Source organism: Pezoporus wallicus, unplaced genomic scaffold (genome assembly GCF_028554395.1).
Source record: "Pezoporus wallicus isolate ANWC-B61680 ecotype Strahan unplaced genomic scaffold, APGP_CSIRO_Pwel_v1 contig_13178, whole genome shotgun sequence".
NCBI lineage: Eukaryota > Metazoa > Chordata > Aves > Psittaciformes > Psittacidae > Pezoporus > Pezoporus wallicus.
Genome location: NW_026641245.1, coordinates 416,639 through 436,923, shown reverse-complemented (window position 1 = coordinate 436,923; position 20,285 = coordinate 416,639). Strand labels below are relative to the sequence as shown.

Here is a 20,285-nt window from a genome sequence, read left to right as displayed (position 1 = left end):
CCAGCCCCGCGCAGCACAAGCACGGCCTTGAAGCATGAGCCCTGCTCTGGCGGGATGACATTTGTATTCTAGGTGCAGGGATCTGTTGTAAGTGAAATAATGTAATCAGTGCTCAGCATGAAAAGCAAATTTGTCTTGTCATAAAGCATTACCTTGAAGGATATAGGCGGCCAACAAAGCAGCATCCGAGGTCTTGCAGAGGAGACGGCCGTGGTAGAGATCCCTTTTGATCTGCAGGAAGACTAAGTACCTGAGGACAGAAGAGATAGTCCATTTATTAAGCAAAGTTTAAAATACCCAAGCAGGCAGTTTAACATGGAATATCTGCCGCAAGACGCTAACAGTGGAATAGCTGCCACTGCGAGCAGCCCATTTCTAAGACATTACACTTGCTGGGGATGAGCAAGTGCCCATCACCAGGCAGTTCCTGGGTCAGGGCTGGTGCTGGGGCTCAGTCTTCACATCCCAACCCCGCTCCTGCCTGTAGGGACGCAGTGCCTGCTCCAGGGCTGGCACCCGACCCAGGGGTTGATGGAGATCTGCATCGGCACAGCCATGGCAGAGCTGCTGGCACAAAGAGCTGCCACCAGGGACTGGGGAGCCTGGGGATGATGCTCTGGAGGGGCCTGGTGGTCCTGAGCCCACCCACCACTGCGGCACTTCCCAGTCCTTGCCCTTGCTGCTGCTCAGCTCCCTATAAGGTGATTTTCTCCTTCCCAAACTTCGTGTCCTTCCAGGCCTGTGCGCACGCACCCTTTTCCCTCTCCGTGCTCGCCGATGATCGACACTCCATCACCTCCAGCAAGGTGCCCCTTATCTCCGTGCACCAAAGCCCAGGGAAAGATAAACCCAGCTGAAAAATTACATTTGAATAAGTTCAAACCTCGGCAGCAGGCTGGGCTGAGTCATGGGGCAGCTGGGAAGAACCTTTTGATGGCAAAACCTAAGTCAGAGAGTGAAGGAGCTCAGAACCGTGTTCAGATAACCAGCACTCCGCAGTGCCTCAGTCATGCTTCATTTCCCAAAGCCCTATTTAGGATGAGATAAACCCCTCATTTTCACTCTCATTAAAGAGAAATCCAGATATTAAAGCGGATTTGGTGCAGGGGAAGTAAATTTTAAGCCCAGGTTTAAGCCAGGCACATCTCGACCTACAGCAAGCAGGGGCAGCCCACCCCCGGGGGCGCTCACCCTGGGGCCGCTCTCAGACCTGGACCCCAGCACAGCCCTCACGGAAACCACACAAACCAAAGGGGTTTAATGCTGCCATTGATGCCTCCTGTTCCCTCAGACGGGGAAGGGGTGGGTGTCTGAGCTGCTTTTACAAAGAAAGCCATTCCACAGGTGCCAAACAGTTTCCCAAAGCCTTGCCTATGCCTTGGAAATACGCCCTGGAAAAGGGAGTTTCCCAGGGCAGCGCTGCGGGATGAGGCTGCCCTGGATGAGGACGTTAAAGATGGGAGTTATTTCTTCCCTGTCAGGAAGGCAGGGCTGGAACTGGATGAGCTTTCAGGTCCTTTCCAACCCAAACCCTCCCATGACTCTGATTTCTGAGCTCCTCGGCTGGCTCCATCCCAGGGGGAAGGATGAAGGATTTCCAGGCACACGGGAGGGGAGGACTCACCCTGAAGCCTTCACCAGCCAACCAGGGGCTGAGCAGCCCCCAGCACCACCTCAATGCTCTTGGGGTCCAGCTCCAGCTCCCACCCTGCAACCACGTAAAGCCCTGACCTGCATTTCAATTCTCCGGGCGTGCAGGACAAGTGCAGATGTTTGCTAAGCTCCGATTAAAGAAACACAATTAACGCACCGTGCGCGGGGCTTAACGCCCGCGCAGCAGCCGGGTTACTCGCAGGCACGGCTTTGGCCACTCCACGTTTAAATGAAGGCTGCTCAGGGCTGCGTTTGCCGGGAGCAAATGTAAAACCGGCGAAGTAAGGAGGTGCCTCTAGAGCAGCCCCAGGAGATGGCTCCGCGGGAAAGCATCGCTGGCTCCTCGGCGGGTCCCCTGAGCGCGCCTGTGCGGGCAAAGGGATCCGTCCTGCCCAGGAAAGCTGGCTGCAGCTCCAGTGCTGGCAGCAGCACAGCCTGGCTCTGGGGACGTGAGGCCGCTTTCAAAGAGGCCAGCAAGTGGGCACGGGGCTCTTCACAAATGCTTTCCTCCTGCTCTGCTCCCCTCTGAGGTCAGACCCAAACTGAAGCTTTCTCAGGCTTCCAAATATCATCTTAAGGGGCTCTTTGGGGTCTGGGGCCTTGTGTGAAACACAGGCGCTGCTGTGACTCCTCCACAAGTGTCTCACGTCCTTCCTTCTGGCAGGAAGGGCAGCATGAAGAGCCCCTAAAGAGAGAAACTTGAGACAAGTGCTGCCAAGTTTCTGCATCGCAGTTTGCCACCCGCTCCTCCCAGAGCATCCATGCCCCTCATGGAAAGGGATGGGGGTAACTACGTCCAGGGGGTGTCAAGGGAACTGGAGACACTCGAACCCCCCTGGCAGACCACACACACACAGGGACACCTGATGTGCTCCGCAGTGGCACTAACAGCTGACCCACAGAATCCCAGGCTGAAGGGGCCTCAAGGACCACCTGGTCCAACCTTTCCAGGCACAGCATGACCCACACTGGGTGTCCCAGCTGTACCCTGTGCAGCTGAGCCTTAACAGTGTCCAGTGCTGGGGAGTCACCTCTTCCCTGGGGGGATTATTCCAGGGGCTGGTTGTCCTCACTGGGAAAGTTTTCCTCTTGTGCCCAGTCAGAATCTCTCCAGGAATAACTTGTGCCCATCACCTTGTCTTTCCCATGGTGGTTCCCAAGTGGCAAGAGCGTCAGCAGAAGCAGAAAGTGAACTATCACAGAACTGCTGCTCCTGCTTGAACCCACCTTCCCTGAACAGAGCACACGTGGGGAATGCCACGCTCCCACCACAGCTGGGACAGCCCAGGGAAACTCAGGTTGGTTTGGAAATTGAAACGGCTGCTGCTCTCCCTGGACTACGAAATGAAGCTTGAGAGCATGGTCCTGCCTTGGCCAAGCCTCTGCTGCCCCGGCGCTGGCCAGTGCGGGGCTCCTGGTCCCACCACAGCAGGACCCCCAGGGCCCCCAATCCTCCATCCATCCTTACCTGGTGATCTCCTCCTTCAGAGCCGCAGGATCCGTGGGGTAGAACTTGACACGGAAGCACATGGTGAAGGGAGGCTGGGCTGCAGGGAGAACAGCGGCACCGCGGTCACCAGAGGCAGGGCTCATCCTCTCCCCCCTCCCCAATAACTGCAGTCCAGGGGATGCTCGGATACTGCTGGGGTCTCCCCTGCCCTCCCCACTCCCCCCAAACACACCCAGCTGCCCTGGTGAGGAGGGATGGACGGGCACGGGGCCATTCCTGGCTGTAGTGATCCCTGTGTGTCCGGGGTGTCTGTGCACAGCAATACTCACCCCGCATCTGCTTCACAACCGACTTGGTAAATTCCAGCCAGTGCTGAAAGGCAAAGGAAGGTAATTACAGAGGTTCAGCTGTAAAGACTCTCAGTTAATGATATTGACCTTTGAGGGGACAGCACCGAGACCTGTGTGAGCGTCCCGCAGGGTTCTGCCAGGGGCTCTCGGCTCTGAGCAGTCCCATGTCTTGTTTCCCTCTCCATTACCCAAGGCAACAGGCACAAGTGTTTGCTGCTCGGCACAAAGCCGTTGCTGGCCTAACGCGGGTGTTAAAGCGTGACTCTGTGCTAGAAATAGTCCTGCAAAGCCAGTGGCAGGAGATCTCCCCTTTCACCTCTGCAGTAGCAGCAGATCCTCTCACTTTGTAAACACAAGTTGCTTCCACGCCTCGCACGGGGACCCAAGAGCCCTGTGAGCTCTCCTGGCTCACACATCCCAACGGCGAGGAAGCATCACTGGAGCCTAAATTCAGTTTTATTGCAGCCATTTGCCTCCCGCCCCGGTTTCCCTCCCCAGCAGCAAGGAGGAGCCTGACACCAGTGAGCTGCAGGAACCCCCACGGCCCCGCCTGAGCTCTCACCCTTTGCTTGTCGGGGTCCACAAACCGGATGCCAAAGTAGTCCTTCTCCAGCAGGTTCAGGTGGTGGCAGAGAAGGTCGAACAGGTACTGACCCTTGGCATCTCTCTGCAAGACAGAAACCCATTTACCGAGGAGCCGGTGGGTGAAGCCTGGTTCCAGCAGCTCCGTAACCACATCCTGAGCTTTGCGACCAAGTGAAGCCCTGGCTGTTGAACACGCAGGGACGCTTGACACACCGCACCAAGCAACGGGAAAGGGTTAATGCCGGCCCGGGGGGTCCCTCCGCACGCACGGCTGGTGCCTGCTCGATCAGATAATGCACATGTTAAATGTGTTTGTCAGGAAACAGGAGCCTGCGTTATCTGAAGGAGGCACCGTCGCCTGTCAGGAGCAGCCTTTGATCCGGGGAGACGCAGCACTGTAAAGCAGCTCCCCCATCGAGGGGAAGGTAGAGAAGGGCTCCGGTCTCTACCAGGCAGTTCTACCGCTTCTCCCTGCCTGGCCTAGGCGTGGGGGCTGCCTCGGGGGTACCTCACCTGGTTTAAGCTTTTCAGCAATAAGAGCAGGTAGGGACAGGCCAAGGGGAATGGCTTTAACCTGCAGAGGGGAGATGGAGATGAGCTCTTAGGCAGAAGCTCTTCCCTGTGAGGGTGCTGAGGCGCTGGCACAGGGTGCCCAGAGAAGCTGTGGCTGCCCCATCCCTGGCAGGGCTCAAGGGCAGGTTGGACCCAGGGGCTTGGAGCAAGCTGCTCCAGTGGAAGGGGCCCCTGCCTGTGGCAGGGGTTGGAGCTAGAGGAGCTTTAAGGTTCGTTCAATGCAAACCATCCTGTGATTGTATGACCTGGCAGCCCGGCAGTGAAAGGCTCACTGCTCACCTTGTCTGGCTCAGCCCAGACAGACCATTAGTGGGCTTTTGGACCTGCTGTTGAAATGCAGCAGAGCAGCCAAACGCCTGCTGGCAGAGCCTGTGGATGGGGATGGCCACGGGCTGGGCACTGCAGTGAGCCCCTGCCTGGCTCAGCTCACCTCACCCTGATTTATTACCAGGTTTTAAGCAGCTCTCCTGGTTGTGGAAGCGGGGCCGTGAGGCAGCCGTGCTGGGCACAGGGGGGTGAAGCAGCAGCACTGGGCTGGGAGCGGTGCCATGAGAGCTTGTCCCGAGGCAGCGCAGCGCGGCTGGGAGATGGGCTGGAGCTGTGCAGGCAGCGTCCTGCCAGACCCACCCCGGTCTGGGGAGATGCTGAGACCATGAACAAAGAGAGCTCGCTGCAGGCAGCAAGTGCTGCCAGACACCGGGGACATTGCCCCTCAGCACCGAGCCCAGGTGCTGGGCATCACCTCTGCCTGCTCCGCTCTCCTGCATCCCCCATTCCTCCTCACCAGGCCAGAGAGCAAAGCCCACCCCTCACCCTGTCGTGCGCCAATGTACCCAGCGCTGGGAAAATGAACCTTTCCCATTCCCATACTCAGATACTGAAACTCACATTCCAGCTGCACCAGCCGCAGCCTGCCCTGCACGCTGGCCTCACTTAATGCTGCTCAGCTGCATTTGTTGCAGCCCTGCAGCCACGGACCCGCTGGTGGAGGGGTGCACCAGCCCCACGATGCTGTGGTGCGTTGTGGCCATGTAGGACGGGTACAGCCACGTCCAGGCTGCCCCATGCTCAGGAGTGGTGATGGTGCCCCACAGAGACCACCCTGCAGAGGAACAAGATGCCCGGGGACAAGGAACAAAGCACAAAGCACAGGATGCTGCCGGCCGTTGGAGGCGCACAGCGCCGCTGCTCAGGAAATGAGGCCTCTCATTTATGAGCCTGAATACAGATTTAGGTGCTGAACTTGGAAAACGGTGGCCTAGATTGTGCTTTATTAATAGGCTAATGGAGCATCTGCATGGATCATCCATCACTGTCAAACAGCCGCTGCCCGGCTCAGGTACAAGGGCACGGAATGGGAAGGAGCAATGAAACCTGCCAGAATCCGAGTCCCTCTCCCCGAGTTACAGCAAATTATCATTCTTTCACTAAATAACATTCATTTTTCAATGAGGACTGAAGCAGCAACACAGGGCTTAAGGAAAAAGAAACCGCAGCAGCATCTTGTGAGCAGGAGAGCAAGCACCCCAGACTTGCTCTCCTGTCGGGGGCAAAATAACCTTCCAGATCAGCTCTTCTGTGCAATAGAGGACATCTTCCTGCATTATAGAGAAGCAGTAACAAACAGTGATGCTTCCTTCCCCTTGTAAAGATCGCCTCGGAGCCTGAACACTTGACACAGTGCAGAGGTTAAAGCGACTGACCACAAAATGGGTTTGTGGTTGCATAAAGACACACTCCTGCATCAGCCCTGAGGGGCTGCAGGGGCCGGCGCAGCTGCTGCAGCACGTGCCCTGCTCCAATGGTGGCGGCACATCTGGCTGCAGCAGCCGGGACCCTGCGTGCCGCAGGCAGTGCAGGCACAGGCATGCTGCCCATCACCTGCAGCACTGGGCTCCAGCCTGCTCCGGCTCCCCGGGCTTTCACACTCGGGAAGGTTTGTTACAGGGAACAGCCATGGAAACACCAGAGGAAGCTGCAGAAGCAGGAACCATCCCAGCCACACGAGGAGAGCCCACATCGTGCCCTCCTTGCCTGAGGGATTTGTTCCCAGCTCTTCCCCCTTTCCCTACCCGTGCCCAGATGAACACAGACATCTTCATACTGCTTCTCTGTGCAGTTCTAACCCAGAGATATCGCAGCAAAGGACAGATCAGACACGTCCCCCCCAGAGTCCAACAGAACGTGGTGAAAGTGTAAAACCACAAACAGCATTACAGGGGAAAGGCTTTCTCTTTGATCTCTCTAACTTGAATTAAACACACTCTAAATTAATCATTATGAGTATGTCTTTCAGGAAATTATCTGAGCTGTCTTTACAAATCACGACTTAAAAGAGCTCTCTATTGCATAATAACAGCTTGAATATGCCGTGGTTTGATCTTTGTATGTTCTTATAAAGAAGACTTCTGTCTGTCCCAAGATTTGGAAGTTTCTAGGTCAGCCTTTCAGGGCACGGCAGTCAAATGGAGGGACTGCCACCAGCTGCCCCATTCGCCATCCCCCCGGTGCACACAGGGAATGCCACGTGCCAAGCCAACACCCACCATGTGAAGTTACTTGCTGTCCAACATTAACACCTGCAGATGGCTTTTTTCTGGTCTTCAACTTCTTGAGGAGCTGCAGCTAAGGCACCGCATCATGTCCAGGCACACACAGGGTGGTGGCATTAACATCACTTGCGCGATGGAGCCGGGCAACGAGGCGCATTCCCGGTGGAGGCAGTGCCAGGGGTCACGAGCTGATGCTGTGCTGCTGCCAGCGCAGAGCTGCAGGGGTAACACAGGCTGCTGCTCACTCCTGATGGCCCACACTGAGCTGTCCTGGTTCCTTGCAGTCCTGGTTCCTTGCAGTCCCTACCTTTGCCTATGGCTCAGGCAGGAAAGCTGCAGCCCTGGCTTTTCTGTGGTGGTTTCTGCAGCCAGGTCCTGCATTGCCCGAAGCACAAGTGAAACCCGAATGGTTTCAGCACTGCAGGGCAGAGACGCGCCGCAGCCACCCAGCCCCACACGCGTGAAGCTGCTCACGAGCCCATCTCTACCAGTGGGTGCTGGGCAGAGGATGGGGGCTCCCCTCCTGCCACCCCAGGGCTCTCGTTCACGGAGGACACGAACCCATGGATGAGGATGCTGCTGTGGGAAGCAGGAGCGGTGCTGGCTCCAGGCATCCATCACTGCCCACACTGCTCCTCTACGAACCACTTCAGAGCCATCCAGCCCCGCAGCATCTTTACGAGGTACCTGAGGAGCATTAATGTGTTAGCAACAGCTTAATAGAGAGATTTACTGCTCTCTGCTCGGGGAGGAGACGGGTTCATCAGTGGCCTCAGGAACGAGCTCTTCCAGGGAGTTTTATGATCCCTTTATACATGGAGACAGAAAACCAGCGCTGTGCTGATGGCAGGGAGATCCTGCTGGGATTTCCCAGTAGCAAACACACCCATGCCATGGCTTTGAACCTCCCTGTGCCCAGGACAGCACTCAGAGGCCCGAGCACCACTGCTGCCAAACCTGCCACCTCCATGACCAGTGCCAGACCAGCAAAGCCAGTTCCCAGGGTGAGCCTGAGCACAACCAGCCCGAGTTACACCCCCGTGGCTCCACAGAGCAGCCACAGCACGTACCCAAGAAACGGCAGCGTTTGGAAGCGGCTCCTTCCTGCATTGTTCGGTTTGGAAATCTCATCATGGGGCTGTCCGTTCCTCCCGCTTCCCCAGCTTAGGAGGAGATTATTTCTTAAAATAAACTGTCAAAAAAGTCTATTTTAGAAAGCGAAGTTTAAGCTTAAGTCTCTTTAGCAGCAACATCTGAGCTGGGGAGATCAAAGACCCACTGGCTCCACTGCCAACATGAAGAGATTTCCACCAGCAATTTGACTGCGCTGCTGTGGTTTAAGTGCTTCATTTTCAGCATTCAGCACAGCATTGGATGAGCTGGGATTTATTATCCCTCACACAAAGTTCCTGTGCACTTTGCAGGCAGGGCGAGCCCTAATTGACAGCTCAGCCCTCAGCCAGTGCCGCATCCGAGCTGCCATGCGATGAGGAAACGGGTGCAACGTGCCTCAGAATATTCAGTTCCAGACAGGAACAAGCAGCCCTGGAGTCTGTGAGCGTGCCTGGACCAGAGCACAGCCTGCAGGGCTCTACGGGGTGTTACCTGCAGCTCCTGCCCTGTCCCCCAGGCCCCTCTCCCTGTCCTCTGCCACAGAAAGAGGCAGCATCATCATCATTATTATCCACTCTTTTGAGGTGTTCTTACTGGTTCTTTTGCTGCTATTGCACCAGCTGATGCGCTCGCTCCATGTAAGCGGGCACCAGACCCTGCCATGGCAGGAAGGGGAGCGGATCCCGCTCCCTGCCCAGGACACCTCCAACTCAAACACATGGAGAACCTGGCCAGCAGCGGGAGCTCAGCACAAGGCTGCTGGAGGCCCACACCCCGTTGCCATAAATCACAGCACCAAGGAGCCCCTGGGAAGATGCTCTTGGAGCCATTGGAGCTCAGGAGCGTGCCAAGGGACCGGTCCCAGGGATGGTCCCCTGGGTTCTGAGAAGCCCCCACAGAGGATGAGCCCCGAGCACGAGCAGCCCAGTGCAGGAGCAGAAGAGGGATGAGGACGAGAACGTTTCCAGCCAAACCTCCGAGCCCGGGGCTGGTGTCCAAAGGCAGCAGCAGGGAAAGGGAGGATAAAAGGCCATGGAGAGCCAGGGAGGACCTGGGTCAGGGACACTCAGATCCCGAGGAGCTTCAGCTCCCAGCAGCAAGGTGCTGTGGAGGTGCTGCTGCCCAGACCCAACCAAGCCAACCCTGCCCTTGGCCCCTGCTGTTCCCACATGTGCCAAAGGAAGGGGTCTCCATGAAACACACAAAAAGCAAAGGTAACAGCAGCAGAGTTTCCTGATGGGCAAAGGGCAGCTGCAAACAGGACCAAAGGTGGGAAACACAGAACAATGCCTCAATAGCCCCAACTCCTGCTCCACCGCATGCTGCGGCCACTGGAGCCCACAGTCACCTTTCCTGTAGGAAGAGACTCAGGGTAAGGAAAAGGGGGTTTACATAACACTAAATGTAATCCGGAGGTATTTATAGCATATGCATTTCAGTATTAATTCCCTTTTAGCTGTAATCCTTCCTCCTTGCTGGCACAGTGATTTCTGTCTTCAAGACTTATCCGAGGAGTTGGCTCCAGAAGTTTATAAAGCTTCTGAGAAGGAAAGTTCCAAAGGAAGCGACTCCGGGTGCCTTAACCTCCAGATTAGCAATGCCTTGTTTGGCTCCACAAGCAGGTTATTAAAGCCCTTGACATGCTGGCGTATGCAAAAGGGCCTGCACAGCTCTCCATCGAGTTCAGCTGCTGTTTCTGCTTACGTCCCCATTTTGGAAAGGGTCTGCTGTGGGACAGCGGGTTTAGCACATTTTTAAATCCTTTAATAATCACAGAACCCCAGCCTGGTTTGGGTTGAAGCGGCCTTAAAGTTGATCCAGCTCCAACCCCTGCCACGGGCAGGGACCCCTTCCACTGGAGCAGCTTGCTCCAAGCCCTGAGTCCAACCTGGCTTTGAGCACTGCCAGGGATGGGGCAGCCACAGCTTCTCTGGGCACCCTGTGCCAGCGCCTCAGCACCCTCACAGGGAAGAGCTTCTGCCTAAGAGCTCAGCTCAGTCTCCCCTCTGGCAGGTTGAAGCCATTCCCCTTGGCCTGTCCTGCCCATGGCAGGGGGTGGAACTGGATGAGCTTTAGGGTCCCTTTCAGCCCAAAGCATTCCGTGGTTCTCTGGTTCTACGATCCGACTCCAGCGCCTGTGGAAGGAGCCCTGTGCTTTGCGGTCAATGCTGCTGCACACACAGCTAATGAAAAATAAACCAAAACAAGCGAGGCAATGAAAACCTGAAAGCAGAACCCGGCACCTCCGGTTTTCTTGGCAGCGCTCCTGCTGGAAGCTCGCTTCTCTCCCAGCAACTGAATGCACCGAAAAGCTCATGGGAGGAAAGGGAGAAAAGTATAAACTGCTCATGAAAAATTCACCTCTCCCGAAAGCCAAGGAAGGCACCGCAGGAACACGGGGCAAGCGAAGCCCCAGCCCAGCTCCCGAACCGGCACCGGGGACTTCAAACGGGGACGGAAGTAAAGCAAAAATCGAGGGGAAAGCCTGCATCCAGACACGGGGTGGAAGCTCCTGCCCCAGCCGGGATCAAACCTCACAGCGGGTTCAAAAGCAGTTAATACGTAACCCTCGAACTGCACCTCAAGAACAGAGACCCTCGGGCAAGGAAGGAGAGCACAAGCCTTATGATTAAGGCAAACCAGACCTTACTTGTGCGACAGAAATGACCATATGCGAGTCCTTTGGGGAGGCTGTAATCAGTCCGATTAACATGATAATGAACTCCGATTTACCCAGCCACGGGAAGATCTTTGTCCTCGGAGGCATTGTGTTGCTCGCTGAATATTAACGAGGGTGCCTTGTTTTTCACAACCAGGGATGTCACTTGCCCGTTAATCCTCCCCCACAGGGGATTTGCCCGGGAAGGGAGGAGGGACAGAGCCCTCCGAAGGTGCGAACAGCCCACATCAACGGGGCAGACAGGGAAACTTCCCAATAAACCTGGTAGCACCTTCAGCAGGAAGCGGGATACAGACACAAGCCCTGCGGGGTGTAAATCTCCACAACGACCATGCTATTACCAATAACACCGCGGAATAAACCTTAGACAACACACTGGAGCTGCAGAGAGCTCCTGCAATCTCCTCTAGTTCATCCTTGGTGAGAACAGCTTCTTATGGGGCTGGAAAGGCATAAATCGGGAGAAAACGGTGCTGTGACCCCCTTTTCCAGACAGGAGACCCAGAGCAGCTGCGCCAGCGTCTGTCTGCTCCAGGGTGCTGTGCAGGGATGCTGAGGGCACTGGGGAAGCAACACCAGAAGCTGCAGTCGCAGCCACGCAGCTGCCGGTTCCCTTCTCCCCTTCCCAATCCTGGGGTGCTGCGCTCCGTGAGCTCAGCTCGGGAGATCCCGAGGGGCAGAAGCAACGCGCTCAGCCTGTGCTCTGCTGCCAGCATCCTCCTCACCAGTACCAGCGAGGACTTGGCCAGAGGCACCTGGAAAAGCTCACACAGGCACTGCCAGGATATAAAGGACAAAGTAGAGAGACCATTGAAAGGGAAATCTGCCCCAAGCATCACCTCCAATGGACTGAGGGCCACATTCCCACAAGGATGCAGCTGAATGGCTGACAGCAAGGGCAGGCACCAGCGACTGCACAAAGCGATACCTTTCCAAGGGAAGGGGTACCTGCACCAGTGCCTGCTCCCCTGAAGCCACGGCCAAGGGAGGCGGGCGGGAGCTTGGGTGCAGGCAGCAGCACAGGCAGGGAGCCCCATCTCCCCATCTGTCAGCCCGGGGCCGGGCAGTGTGCAAGGAGACAGCCGGCAGCTCTGATCACAGCTCTGCTCCCTCACTAAACGCTCTACAAGCTTGTTGAGCAGCTGGGTGTCGACTTCAGAGCACAGCAAAGAGCCTGGTTGATTCATCACAAGTCTGAGATGAAAACACGCTCAGCTGAGAACCGGTAACGGCAGCGGAGCCCCAGAACTGCATCTTCTAACAGTGCCCATTCCTTGCCTTGCCCAGGACCACCACCCACTGCCCCCCCTCACAGAGCAGCCCCTCTCTATGCTGACTGGGCAGCTGCAGCCGGGCGCATGCTGCAGCAGTGGTGACAAGCAACAGGTGAGCTCTCACAAACCCAGGTGCCAGCGTGCTGCCGGACACCAGCCCAGCACCGATGGGGAATCAAAAGTGCTGACTCAGCACCGGAGATGCTGCACAGGACTGCTGCCACCAGCAGCTCGCGGTATCAGACCGATGTCATGCGTGCTGCACGTGTGTCCTTCCTGGTCATACCCCACATGTGCCAGTGCCACTTGCTCCACCACAGGGTCTAGGGGCTGGAACCCCAGCTCAGCACTCAGCCAGGCCACAGACAGGGCTTCACCTGCACCAAGGACTTGGAATGCACCCAGCCAAAGCCCCACTTCACTTCCCTGCTCACCCAGAGCTGACTTGCTTTCCCCCCATCTCTAAGCAGATTTTTCTCCCTTTATTGAGGTTTTGGGACTGACTTGGATCTGCAGAACAGCTCCCAGGTCATTCTCTTGCACATCACACACTGACCCTGCAAACCCACCAATGCTTTCAGCACTCCAAGCTGCAGCAGCTCAGGTCCACACCAAGCACTTACAGAGGCTGTGGGTTTCAGGGAAGGGAAGGAAGAAAATCTGCTTTAGCTGGCAAGGTTTTATTTCTGAAGGCTGGCGGGTGTAATATCAGGAACAAGCACTCCAAGTGATATATTTGTCATCTCAGCAAGGCCTTTACTTTGCCTGTGGGTTTAATGTCTCAAAATACATATTCATTTAAATGCAAATGTCTGGTTTCACCTGGGACCCAACAAAAGCTTTTCCTGAAACGAATGGACCTTTCACACTGACTTTCCACCTCCCTTCCTTCTGCAAATCAAAGCCTCTGAAGGCAGCCTGGACTTTCGACCTTGATGCTCCCCCTTGGTGAGCTGCAGCCCTTAACTGCCAGCCCCTTCCCAGTCTGGAGCCAGGCAGGGTCCTGCAGGAAAAAGCTCCCTGGAAAATGCAGCTGGAAGCTGGGAGAGACTGCTCAGAGCTCAGCGCTGGCTGGTGCCGCGATGGTGCCCTGAACCCCACGGAGCTGCTGAGCATCAGCAACACCTCACAGCATCTCCTGCACCACCCTTCAGCTACGGAGGTACCATAGGGTCTGTAGGGGCCACACAGCCCCTGCCACCCTCCATCTGCTCCCCATCCCTATGCTGGGGAGGGCTCTGCTCTGGTGACCAGCTCTAGGCACTGGGGTCTTCACGACCCCATCCTGCTGTATGGTCCTGCTCCCCACAGCCCCCCCGCAATGGCACAGCCAGCCCCTGCTCTAAGAGTGTGTGCAGCACGCTGCCACGGGGGGCACCAAGATGGGCTGGGCACAAACCTCTCATGGCAATGGGGCTTCAAGCAGCTCAGTTTTAAGGACAAGGCCCCAAGGCCCCGTCCTCCCAGCCAGATGCCAGAGTCACTCTCGACCTTTTCAGATGAACCCGAGAGGGCGAGCAGCCTTCTCCTGGTGACGTGATCCGGGGATGGAGATGCGGGCTGACATCTTCCCTGCAGGCAGCCACGGCACACAGCGCGCTGGCATCAGGCAAAGACACGGCAGGGAACTGCTCTGAGCTCAGAGCGGCTCCCTGGCAGGCGCTGCTGCACCCCCTTCTCCATCCCCATCACCTCACTGCAGCCAGGGCTGCACCCAGGGCACCCCCACACAAGAGGCACCGCAGGGAGCAAGGAGCGGCCCAGCCGGGGAAAAGTGTGATCGGCTCCTGCAGAGAGCGCGGGCAGACCTAAGGAGTTTGTTTGCTCTCTAAAGCCGGGGGGTCAGGCAGGGGCTGCAGCCACCCCTGCAGGAAGGATGTGCCATCCTGCATGGCAAGCGGAAAGAAAACTGTCACTCACCCGACTCCCAAGTTCTCCGGCAGGATCCAGTTATCCCCAGCAAGCCGTGAGCAGAATCAGTTTGTTTTCACCAACAGGAGCAAGTGACCTTGTTTCTCTGTTCCGTCCTGAGCTTTGGTGCATTTCCTCCCCCTGCAGCCCTAACCAGTCCCCTCTGGATGGCAGCTGCTGATGAGACGTGGGAGTATTTCCCCTCGCTGCCAGGCAGGAGAATTCCTCATCCCTGTGGATGCTGTTTGAATCCCAGACAGTGGCATGAGCTGTACCTCACACTGGGGGATGAGCTGCACGGCTCAATGACCCATCCCCAGCCCACCAAGCCCACAGGGCTTCCCAGGGCCTGTCCAGACCCTTCCAGCCGTGCAGTGATACACCCTGGGACTGCGCAGGGAAAGGTGTGGGAAGTCTGGTAGGAAACCAAGAGCCTCCCCTGGAATCCCGCAGCCCCTCACTGGTACGTGAATGGGGGACCTGGTGTCCGGCATGAGAAAGCTCACAAAACCAGTCCGGATTCCTACAAACAAAAGCATTTCCCATATGATATCCTGTAGAATAAGTGCTCTATAATCCATGCTAACAGCATCACGTCACTCTCACTGCTCGCTCCAGCAGTGGGATCCCCTGAGTACACCCAGCACCCTGAACGCAGCACCCGTCAGAGGACGGCAGAGGGAATGAGGCTCAGCCTGGCGGCAGCACTAAACCCCCAGAGCCTCAAAGATGCCTTCATGTTAACTTGTTTACTTTCCATATCAAAAGACTGAATAAGGGATTCTTAGCGCTACTCGACAAGAAAAACGTTTGACAAAGCACCGTGCCTCCAGACGAGCTGTCAGACGGGCTGAGCCCGTGCGGGAGCCTTACTGCTGCGTCTGCACAACAGGGAAGAACCAGGAGCAACTCCAAGGGAGGGGGAACCGGCCAGGGCAGGACCCCGATAACACTGCCCCATCATCGGGTCCCCACCCCACCCACTGCCGCAGCCACCCACACCGGACCCTGCGGGCTCTCAGCACTGAGAGGAGCCAGCTCCAGCATCTCCCATCACTGGAGCAGGATGTACCTGGGCAGTGCTTGCTGCCAGGCTGGGGCTCTGGAAACCGGATGGGTGAGGAACCTTGGACACCCCAGCACTGACACAGCTGGATGCAGGGGCAGCAGGATGGGTGCCTGGCTCCCGCCTCTCCCTTCCCAGGAGGGAAAGCACAAGGGGCTGCCCTGAGTGGGCAGAGCCGAGCAGCAACCTCATTACACAGAGCGGGGCAAGGTCATGCTTCTTAATCACTGCGATGCTTTATTGCCAGCTCAAACCACGCCAGCAGATGACAGCGCTGTCATGCGAGTCTTCACTGCATGAATTGGGTGATGCTCCCGACATGAGGCACAGGAGTGTGCTTGGAGCCTGCCTGCTACCTGCCAGGGTCTATGCGAGCCGATGCTGGGGGAGATGAGTGGGAAATCAGGTCTTGCAACCGGGCCTTGCCAGCGTGAGCAGGGTCAGCATGAACCGGCAGAGCACTACCACTGCCTGCACCCAGGCCGAGCCACCTCTCACAGCCCCAGCATTCATCTGCACAGTGCTAAACAATGAGGTGGAATTTACAACCACCAAGCCAATGCACGGCCAGGACCAGGGGTCCCATGGCCGGGTGCAGGCTGTGCCACAGGGATGCAGCTCCAGTGGATGTGTTCCTGCTCCCTGGCATGACCTGGCACCCTCCCATGGAGAGACCCCAGCTCTGAGGTGCCTGCTGATGATTCATGGCCCAGGACCACTTGGAGATGGGTTTAACACGGTCCCCACAGGCAGGCTGAGGTCCCGGGGGTTTCCCTCATACTGGCACAGAGCCCTGCAGTGTGCACAGGCAGCAGATGCAGAGCTGGGAGCAGCCAGGGCAGCCCTCCTCACGGGAAGAGCATGGGACTTGCAGACCATCCTTTCCTTTGAGCCTGGCCCCTTCATTGAGCAGACTCCACCAAGTTCAAACAAATCATCCCTTTTAAAGATCAGCTCCTGGCACCACTACAATTCATGGACGTTAAGAGGAACCATTGGAATTCTTGGGCCAAAAGCCATGTTTCCCGTGTTCCCACCCCTGTCCTGGGCGGCCGCTGCAGCCGGGGCAATGGCATTGCCTTTAAACGCTGCTTAGGGAGAATTTCATAGAAGTAATGCCCAGAAAGAGCCCAGGGCCCTCCAGGGCGCAGGAGGGGCAGAGCTCAGGCACAGCCTCAGTTTTAGGACAGGTCTCCCCTGAGAGCAGCGTTTTCAGGAGGGGCTGGGTCCGAGTCCCCCTCCTTGGGCACTGGGGAGCCAGGGACACCCACCCCAAGCACCCCATCGCAGGGACCCCATTGCTCATGGCCCTGGCTCCCTTGCACCGCTCTCACCACCAGCTCCCCACACCACAGCTGCCCCTTGCATCAGCAGCTCTGGGGACACAAACCCCAGCACCGTGCATTCACAAAGCACTGATTAAACCATGTCAGGCAGCAGATTACTCATGTTGATGGAGAAAGCCATTGTTGTAAGCCCAGATGGCTGCGTAAGCTTCCCCGCAGGCCGGATGGGACCGAGGGCTGATGAGAACAGCGCGACTCAATGGAAGGAGGCTTCCGATCAAGGGCTTCATTGAAGCTAATGTGAGCGGAACAGCCAAATATGAGGCACTGGATTACTCACATGCAACAGCTCAGCAGTAAATACTGGTTATTAGCTTAGTCCTGTTCCCCAGAGAGCCGCTTTCTCCTGCCTGTACCCGGGGCACACATCCTGCACAAGCGTTTGGATGTCCATGAAATGAACATCCCCATCAGAAACGAGCCCAGACCCCCCCCCCCACCATGTGCTGGGCTGCACCCCCAGAGTGCAAGCAGCAGCTCCTGGAGGGGATCCTGCCCCTCTGCTGTGCTCTGGGGAGACCCCCCTGCAGTCCTTAAGGGGAGACCTGAGAGCAGCTCCAGTGCCCAAGGGGGCTGCAGGAAAGCTGGAGAGGGGCTTGGGACAAGGGATGTAGGGACAGGCCAAGGGGAATGGCTTTAACCTGCCCGAGGGGAGACTGAGCTGAGCTCTTAGGCAGAAGCTCTTCCCTGGGAGGGTGCTGACATGCTGTAGCTTTTATCTCATCAAATGAAATCAGGATTAGGTCATAACCCTAAGAAGCCCAACCTCCGAGCACCGTCCTTCCTCCCAACATCACCATGGAGTCCCAGCTTCTGTAAGATCATCTCCCACCTCTCAGACCAAACCTTACTTTCTAAACCCTCAGTACACCCTTGTGTGGCAATGTCTGAGCCCACCCCAATAGGAGGGGGGAAGCAAGCAGAGCTGGGGAAATCTGGCATGAGGCAGCCACTGAGCATTCCGTCCAAGTACAATGAACTCGAGGCGATGAAGATGGACCTCAACGCGTTGGCTCCCGAGTTTATTTTAGAACACAGGCTTGAGAAGAAACAAATAATTACAGGAATGAAGTGGCTGCTCCTGCGCCATCACATCCCATCAGCTCAGCGCTGATGAAAGATGAGGCCCCGAGGAAGAGCCTCCCTTAGCGCAGCCAAGCAGGAGCAGGGCCGGGACAGCCCCATCCTCACCGGGGACACGGGTTTCAGTTGAAACACGATTGTCCTTCCTCCGGGGTGAGCTGGGGGAGCAGCAACCTCCCTGCCCAGCGCTGCGGGCAGAGGCTCTGCTCGCCTGTGCCACACTGAGGGGCACTGACCTGTTCACAAGGGAGGCAGGGACAGGCCAAGGGGAATGGCTTGAACCTGCCCGAGGGGAGACTGAGCTGAGCTCTTAGGCAGAAGCTCTTCCCTGGGAGGGTGCTGAGGCGCTGGCACAGGGTGCCCAGAGAAGCTGTGGCTGCCCCATCCCTGGCAGTGCTCAAGGCCAGGTTGGACACAGGGGCTTGGAGCAAGCTGCTCCAGTGGAAGGGGTCCCTGCCTGTGGCAGGGGCTGGAGCTGGAGGAGCTTGGAGGTCCCTTCCAACCAAACCCATCTGGGATTCTATGATCCTATGTCTGTCAGTGCAGAAGTGGTCTCCGTGCCCATGGCTGATCCTTCAGCCCAGCTCTCACCAAGCTCAAGAGCCTCTGGTGTTACCTCTGAAAAGGTCTGGGGAGCTGCACCAGGTCCCCTGTGCAGGATGGGTGCAGTGCCCCTGCCCCACCAGGCACATTTCCCCTTCACCTGCTTCGCCAGTGATGAGGGAAAGCACAACAGAGCGCACCCAGCCCGGCTGTGCCCCGGGTATTGAAGAGGAACACTTCCACCACAGCCTCCAACCACCTTAGCGTGCGCCACAAGCTCATGGGAGAGTTCAGGGCTGTCCACGAGCTTCTTGGGAGCAAGGGGAGATGTGGAGGAGAGAAAGCACCCAACAGGGACCCGGCTCCGACAGAGGAGCTCTGCAGCAGCTCTCGAAGAGGTGAGGAAGAGTGCGAACAGGAGCCCTGACAAAGAGGGAGCACAAGAGAAACCCCCTCCTCCAGGCACAAGCCCCTCGGAGCCCGCACAAACGAGACCTCCAAGCTGCCTCCAAAGGAGGATGTCCCACATTGAACCCTCTCCTGGCCGGGCTCCGCAGCGCACGGATAACAGATGTGCAACACCAGGAGCTGTCACCCGCCCGAGCAGCCCAAACCTCTGCCAGCTTTAAAGGCACCGTCCCCAGCAGCTCCTTCCCGGGGTACAAGGGCCTGCGCCCCAACGCTGCTCCCCGCCAGCCCCGCAGCAGGGATGCCCCAAGCCCACAGCCACGTGCTCGTCTCCTTCCATTTGACATTTACATGATGCCAGGCACCACAGCACTGAGAAACGTCCTCGCAGTAACAACCACAGCTCAGCAACTTCGCCCAACCTCATTTCCCACATCTCGGGTGCTACAGAGACAGGGGACTTGTGCTGAGCACACACCCTTGTGTGCAGCCCAGCTGCGTGCAGAGAGGAGGATGCAAGCTCCAAGACATCCCCCATCCCTCCAAAGTCTGCACCCCAACCAAGTCCCACACTTGCCTCTGAACATGGGGTGGGATCCCCTTGGGAAGGGCTGAAGTTTATTCCAGCCCTACAACTGCTAACACTTTGGCTCCATAAAGCCTCTGCAGTGGGCAGTAGGAGGGACACCCACCCCAACCTGCATCCTAGGTTTCTAATTGCAGGTTCCCCGTGGCTTCCACCTTTATACCGTTGTATTAACACATGTACTGAAGTATTACAGGAATATAAACCAATCTTATTTTCCCTACAACAGCCAACATGTGAATAATGAACACCAGAATCTATTGCAGGAGCCATGCAATTAGGAGCCGACTCGCAATTCCCTCCTGCTGCCTGCATGCAAAGGGTGAAGTTAAACCCATTCACCTGAGGGGAGGTCTCTGAATGAATGGGGCTGTGGGGGGGTCTGTGGTGCAGTACGACACGCCTGGATTCAGAGACCAAATGCCGTTTCAGGTGGAAAGAGGAAAGAGGAAACGTGATGAAACAGTTTTTCACAGCAGATATTATTGGCTCTACCTTAGGCAGAGCTGATCTGATTTAAGCTTTGTCCTTGCAACTGCCAAACAATATCCGCTTCCATTTCCTTTTGCAGTGCTCTGCTCCCCACCTGCAACCATTTGCAAAGGACAGCTCCAGGCAGCAGAAAGCTTCATCACTGACAGAAAGGAACAACAGGACCCGGCAGACAGGGAGAACAGCAACGAGGGAGAAATAATGGGGCCACCAGCATGGTGAACCCCTGGGACACATCACCCTGCCCTGGAGAACCAGGCCCAGCCCCTGGGGAGAAAACACCCCCAGCAGAACCTCACTGTCAGCGTCAGAGCATCACCAGACCCTGGGTGCAGACCCATTTCCCTGCCAGGCTGCCCCGCGCCGAAGAGGGAAGAGGCAGCAACAAGAGCCCCGAGCTCCCTGCTCCCTCCTGCTGCACCCTGTGCTGCTGAGCTCGCTCCCATTACTCCTGTTAAAGAGGCCCCTCAACCCACCTCAGCAATATTTACCTCCCTTAATTAAAGATGGCAGCAATAACCATGAGCTACAGACCAAGAGCCACATTCATAACCCCTGCCTCGGGGAGCCGGGACGCGCGTCACATCAGGTGGTGCTTTGTTAGGGAATTAAAACAGTAC

At 56.9% G+C, this 20,285-nt stretch overlaps 1 protein-coding gene across 2 annotated transcripts in view; it reads right to left on the bottom strand.

The window, feature by feature from the left end:
- The window catches only part of FRMD5 (FERM domain containing 5), a 63,620-nt gene that overhangs the window by 10,638 nt on the left and 32,697 nt on the right, over positions 1-20,285 (bottom strand). For both annotated transcript variants that reach the window (XM_057422703.1, XM_057422702.1), the window contains exons 2-5: positions 4,016-4,120; positions 3,433-3,475; positions 3,122-3,200; positions 153-250 (exon numbers count right to left, since the gene is read on the bottom strand). In XM_057422703.1, coding sequence (XP_057278686.1) covers positions 153-250; positions 3,122-3,200; positions 3,433-3,475; positions 4,016-4,120 — 325 coding nt within the window. The remainder of the gene's footprint in view (positions 1-152; positions 251-3,121; positions 3,201-3,432; positions 3,476-4,015; positions 4,121-20,285) is intronic.